At 38.9% G+C, this 6,130-nt stretch overlaps 1 protein-coding gene across 1 annotated transcript; it reads left to right on the top strand.

The window, feature by feature from the left end:
- Nucleotides 1-4,441: 4,441 nt before the first annotated feature.
- LOC308267644 (olfactory receptor 51I1-like) lies at nucleotides 4,442-5,386 on the top strand (the record flags this gene model as incomplete). The annotated part of the gene is made up of 1 exon (XM_080702491.1): nucleotides 4,442-5,386. One exon carries the CDS (start codon nucleotides 4,442-4,444, stop codon nucleotides 5,384-5,386), a length of 945 nt encoding a protein of 314 aa, XP_080558617.1.
- Between the last annotated feature and the right edge of the window lie 744 nt (nucleotides 5,387-6,130).

Genomic DNA, 6,130 nt, shown 5'->3' with positions numbered 1-6,130 from the left:
CGCTGAGTTCGCCGCTGCCGCCGGCAGTATGGCGCTGCTGCCGCGTCCTCGGGCGCGTGTGTCTCCTCTGTGGCCCTGAGCTCTGTCCTCAATCCGCTTTCTCTCTGGAGCCTGGTGGTTTTTTTGTTTTTCTGGTGATGGTGTTTTCTGGCTATGAAAGGCGCTCTTTTTGTGGTAATGGAGATTGGTTGTTAGGGGGACTCTTAAGCCCCGCTCTTCTTGGTCGCCATCTTCCCGGAAGTCAAAGAACAATTTTCTATGAAGCTTTTGTTAGTGATCCTTATCAAAATACCATAATGCATTATAAATGAATGAAAACAAAATTGTACTTTCAAACATACTGCAAATGTACCTCAGATATTTATGCTGCATATACCTTATGCTCAGTAGTGCATACCTACAGCAATTTAATAGAGTGACATGATTGTGTCTGGCTCATAATAAGAATTTAAGTAAATAAATTTCGATGGATGTTAATAATATTAAATATGTCACATTACGACATAATACAGTTATTGCTATAATATGTGAAAAATAATTTCAATGTCATTACTTTTTTTTATTCTTTAAAGGATTTTGAAGCAATGGTTTGGCTCTTTAATATGCCTGTGAAAAGCAAGTATGTTCCACAAATAAAAACTTCCAGGTTCCCTTTCTTGGTCTTAGAAATCTGCCCAGTCGCCGGCCATGGTGGCGCACATGTGTAATCCCAGTGCTTGGAAGGCCGAGACAGGAGGATCACACAGGTTTGAAGCCAGCCTCAGCTACTGAGTGAGGCTCTCAGAAACTTAGTGAGACCCTGTTTCCAAATAAAGTATAAAATAGGCATGGGAGTATAGTCTGGAGGTAGAAAAGCCCCTGTACTGCTGACAGTCATTTTTTATTTGATTCATTAAATAGAGCTCATGGCTCTGTCTGTATCTGTCATTTACCCATTTAGAAATATTTCTCAGACTGTTTCTTGAGTTCACCAATGAGAAGTATGATTGCCGCTATATTTTCACCATCACGGGTCCCTGGTTATCAAGGATCACAGGTTAAAGAACAGCCTAGGCAACACAGTAAGACTCTCAGGAACCTGGTGAGACTCTGTTTCAAAAATCAAAAAGTAAAAAAGGACTGGGAGTGTATCTTGGAGGTAGCAGGGTCCTGAGCTTATAACCAGTATGAAATAAATAAATAACAAAAAACTAAAGTGTGAAGATGAAAAAACTTTCAGTAAATAAGCATTTGTGAAGAAAAGAGCAAAATACAATGTCTTCAATACCTTCTCAATAAAGGCAAATATTTTCTCAAAATTCATCTATAATAACATTCTGCACATAACCATCTCTGGTGTATTAGTACTTCTTATCATGCTTGGGGTGAGTTTCATATGACCCCAGTAAGAATTTCACATGTCCTAATAAATTCCAATGCTAAAATTCAATCTGATGGAGCTTGAGATCTTTTGACTTAAGCAGTGTGTGTGTGTGTGTGTGTGTGTGTGTGTGTGTGTGTGTGTGTATTTGACCATAGATGTGTACTGGCATGTACAAAAAATAAAAGAAGACTTAGACTTAGCTATCATTTTACTACTAGCAAGTTGTATATAACTGAGCTGCTTCTTTCTCCTCCTAAGTTCTAATTGCTTCTAAAATGAGGGTAAATATACAGTGTTGTTGCAGGTACTACCTGCAAGAACAATAGTTTTGTTTTTTCCACTCTGGCATATTCCTAGAGGAGATGAAATGCTAAGTCAGGGAGTTGTGGAACACTGTGGATGCTTTTATTCCCAGAAGTCCAGCAACACCTGAGCTGACTAGAGCTTAAGGCACTTCCTGGAGGCAGCCATATATTGCTCAGGCCAGGGTGTTGGTGGGGCTATGAGCACATGTAGAACTCTCTCAGGTACGTCAGATGCTTCAAATTTAGGCACCGAGGCATCTTCTCTTGGCTTAAAAATCCTGAGGGCTACAATATACCAATCTGAGGAAGGAAGGTCTGTCGCTCGTCTATTTTTTGGACATATAGCCTCTCCCACATTAACGTCCCAGTTCTATATTTTCTATCTGCTGCTACTAGTCTCTGACATCCCACAATACTTTCTGCTTTGTCAAAAGGTACATCCCATCAGGTCATTCACTGGATGAAGATGCTGTGGTATGAACAAGCACCCTTGTACTTTGCTCAGATAAATATAGTACCATGAGATGTATAAAAAGACTCTTATTTAATGTTTAGCAACCATTTGGAAGAATTGTACGTAGTGTTAAAATTTTTCAAATTAGGTGAGTTTGTTTATTGCTTATACAGGCCAAGGAAACAGCATATAAATGGTTACATGCAAGAAAATCAAAGGGAAGCTGGGTGTGGTGGTCCGTGCTTGTAATAGGCTGAGACAGGAGGATTGCTGTTCTTGGACAGCCTCAAATACTATTTAGTGAGGCCCTCTGCAACTCAGTGAAGCCCTCTTTCAAAATAAAGAATAAAAAAAAATAGGGGCTGGGGGTGTTGCTCAGAGGTAGAATGTCCCAGGGTTCCATCCCTAGTACTGCCAAAATACAAAAAGAAAGAAAGAGAAAGAAAGAAAGAAAGAAAGAAAGAAAGAAAGAAAGAAAGACAAATGGGATATAAGAAGGTAGAATAAAGAAGAAATTTCATCCTAGGTAGAAAGAACAGAGGAGCCCTGGAAAGGTAGATGAAAGGCTGGTATGAGCACATAAAAAAGACTGGGGAGGTCAAATTTGCAGTCTCTTTGGTTCTAAGAATTTTCACAACTATTCACATTTTCTTTTTCTCAACCCTGTTATATAAAGTCATTAGCTTTAGCATCTATACAATAAAGGGATCAAAACCCAGAAAGCCTGGGTGTCTTACTGAGTACCTCTCCTGGTCAAGTTCTTATACTGTTCATAGACTTAGCAGATATAGAATTTATGAATAAGAATCAGAGCTGAGTTCTTGGAGCTGTTGAGACAGAAGAGAAGGTTCACAGTGCTATAATGTAGGGAAGTCAGAGAACTCTACACAACAGGTGATACAAGTCTGGATCTATGAGGGTTAGGATGGAAGTACCTCTGCTGATAATGATCAGTCAAGAGTTGATGGAGGAGGGCATCCTTGGATTTCAGCCCTGAAGATGGTATGAATGGGTGTGTTTATACAGGCAGGGCAAAATGCTGGGAGCTGCTGAACTGCAAGTAAATTTTGGATAACAGCAGGTAGAATGATATGGATATCTTGATGTGTGAGGAAGAGAATTCTAAGGCCAGAAACACTGTTTTAGTAATGACTATAGTGACCTTTTATTCTCGGCTAAAGAGTTTAGATATTATCATTTAATAATAAAGGACCATTTAAGGTTTATAACTGCAAAAGCACATTTTTGTATTTTTCTTTAAAATATTAGCTAATCTTTAAATTAGACATGAAGTACTATGTGTTTGTAAACCAGTGTTACCATTGTTTACATTATAATGTGAGACTATTATGCACCAATAAAACATATTAAAAAGAGATGAATTACAGAAGTGGAATATTTATTAGGAGCTTGTGATTATAGTATACTATCGTGATTTTTTTGGTCTATAATGTGATAGAATAAAATGGAGAAATATGCTGACAGATGCACATTAGAGTCAGTGTAATCATTAATTAATACCCAATTTATTTAATAGGAAAAATAGTCAAAAGTCTCAATTTTGGGCATAATGATGATAACATTAAAAAAAAGAACACAGATTAAGAGCAATTCTGTACTATAGAGAAATGATAATCAATTCCACAACTCTCAGGAGCTGCATATTAATTTGATTAATTTGATTGTTGAGAGTTTACTTTCAGTAAATTAAATCCCTACATGAGAAAAGTAATGCCATAAGCTAAACGGTAGAAGCAAGAAAGGGTGCGTTGAACCTTGACTGTCTAGCACCTCCTGATGAACATATGGAAGGTTGCCTCTGTAGATTGGTACATTTCTTTCCATTTGCCTTCTGTCCAGATGAATGGGTGGAAGAACTGAGAGACTATAGGATCAGCAGCTGTGAGTCATTGTAAGGAAGAAAAGGCTCGGTGACATGAAACAGTGGAAAGAGGGAAAGACTGTGATCTGGTGAATGAGTGGTTACTCTGAAAAGGATGTAACAGTTGAGAAAATAGTGATTGGGTCAGCTTTGTCATAAATTTTGAACCAAATAATTCACATATGTTAATAAGGAAAAGAGTTTATAACTTTAAAGAGTGACAAACACAAATACAAATATATTAAGACAATCCAAAGATTGCTGAAGTCTTAGTACATTGAGAGGCAAGGAGGAATGATATGGTGATGAAAATAGGTTAGTGCTCTAAAGTAGAGGGACTAGATAAGAAACTTAAAATATTAGGCAGAGACCTGCATCAAACTACATTTGTCTTCTTTACAGCATAGCGGTCCTACAATCTTAGCAGGAGTCCCAGAATGGGTGCTCACACCCACAACATCTCAGGGTTGCCTCCCTTCACCTTGACGGGCCTCCCGGGGCTGGAGACCTCCCAGCACTGGCTGTTTTTGCTGCTTGGTGCCCTCTACATCGTCTCCATCGTGGGCAATGCCCTCATCCTTTTCATCATCAAGGAGGAGCAGAGCTTGCACCAACCTATGTACTACTTCTTGTCCTTGCTCTCAGTTAATGACCTGGGCGTGTCTTTCTCCACACTGCCCACTGTACTGCCCACATTTTGCTTCCATTTAAGAGAAATCAGTTTTAATTCTTGTATAGCCCAAATGTTCTTTATCCACTTTTTTTCCTTCACGGAGTCTGGGATCCTGCTTGTCATGAGCTTTGATCGATATGTGGCCATCTGCAACCCACTGCGCTATGCCACAGTGCTCACTGATGCCCGTGTGGTGCGGATGGGCACATTTGTTATTATCCGCAGTTTTTGTGTGGTTTTTCCAATGCCTTTCCTTTTGAAGAGGTTGCCTTTCTGCAAGGCCAATGTGCTCTCCCACGCCTACTGTCTGCATCCAGATCTGATCCACCTGCCTTGTGGTGATGTCACCATAAGTAATATCTTTGGTCTTTGTATTGTCATATCCACATTTGGCCTGGATTCTGTATTTATTCTCCTCTCCTACATTCTCATACTTCGATCTGTGCTTGCCATCGCCTCTCAGGAGGAACGGTTAAAGACACTCAACACGTGTGTGTCACACATGTGTGCTGTGCTCATCTTCTACGTGCCCATGGTTGGTGTGTCCATGGCTGCCCGCTATGGGAGGCGTGCCCCACAGTATGTGCACACGCTCCTGTCTCTGATTTACCTGTTTGTTCCTCCGATGCTCAACCCTGTCATCTACTCCATCAAAACTAAAGAGATTCGTCGGAGACTTCGCAAAATGCTACTGGGAACCAAGTTTTGAGTAGGAGCCACATTGCAAAGTCCAGGTCTAGAGGATCTTCCACACTCATTCACTAAGTGGGGCCATCAAGACCCATTTAATAAGGATTTTTAATATCCTTTTGGTCACTGACCTTATTATTAGGCTTTTTACTCTCAGATGTTTGATGACAGTCTGGCAATAATTAGTAATCAAGTCAACAAGTTTTGCAAGGTAAAATAGGCCAGAATGTTGTGGAAAATATTAGCTGAATTTCCTTATTTATAAATATACATTTTCATTGCCAATACAATGTCCTGTCAAAAATTTAATTATACTTATTTAAAGTGAATCATCAACAGGAAATAACTTATTGTCATGGAAACATTGTCAAAATGAGGAATAAATTTTTTTCTTAAAATTATGTTTACAATTCATCTAATTCATGTGTAAAATACATGTTTGTGAATGGTTGGGGTGTTTGGCACTGCGGAGAGGCTGGTTCATATGTACAATGTTAGAGTTAGATTGGGAATAACAAATTCTGATGCCCTGTTGTACAGCTGAATGGCTATGATGAAAAAATAATGCCTTATATATTTCAAAATAGCTATAAAAGAGAATTCTAAATGTTATTATGACAAGCAGATAAGTGTTTAAGTTGATGTATATGTTAATTTCCTTGATTTCTATCATTGTATTAACAGATCACATTTTACCCTAGAATTGTTACCATTTCTATGTGTCAATTAAGACTTAAAATAAGAACCAAGCATTGTGGTGCAT

The sequence above is a fragment of the Muscardinus avellanarius genome (assembly GCF_963383645.1).
Source record: "Muscardinus avellanarius genome assembly, chromosome: 1".
NCBI lineage: Eukaryota > Metazoa > Chordata > Mammalia > Rodentia > Gliridae > Muscardinus > Muscardinus avellanarius.
This window is presented reverse-complemented; position numbering and strand designations above follow the sequence as displayed.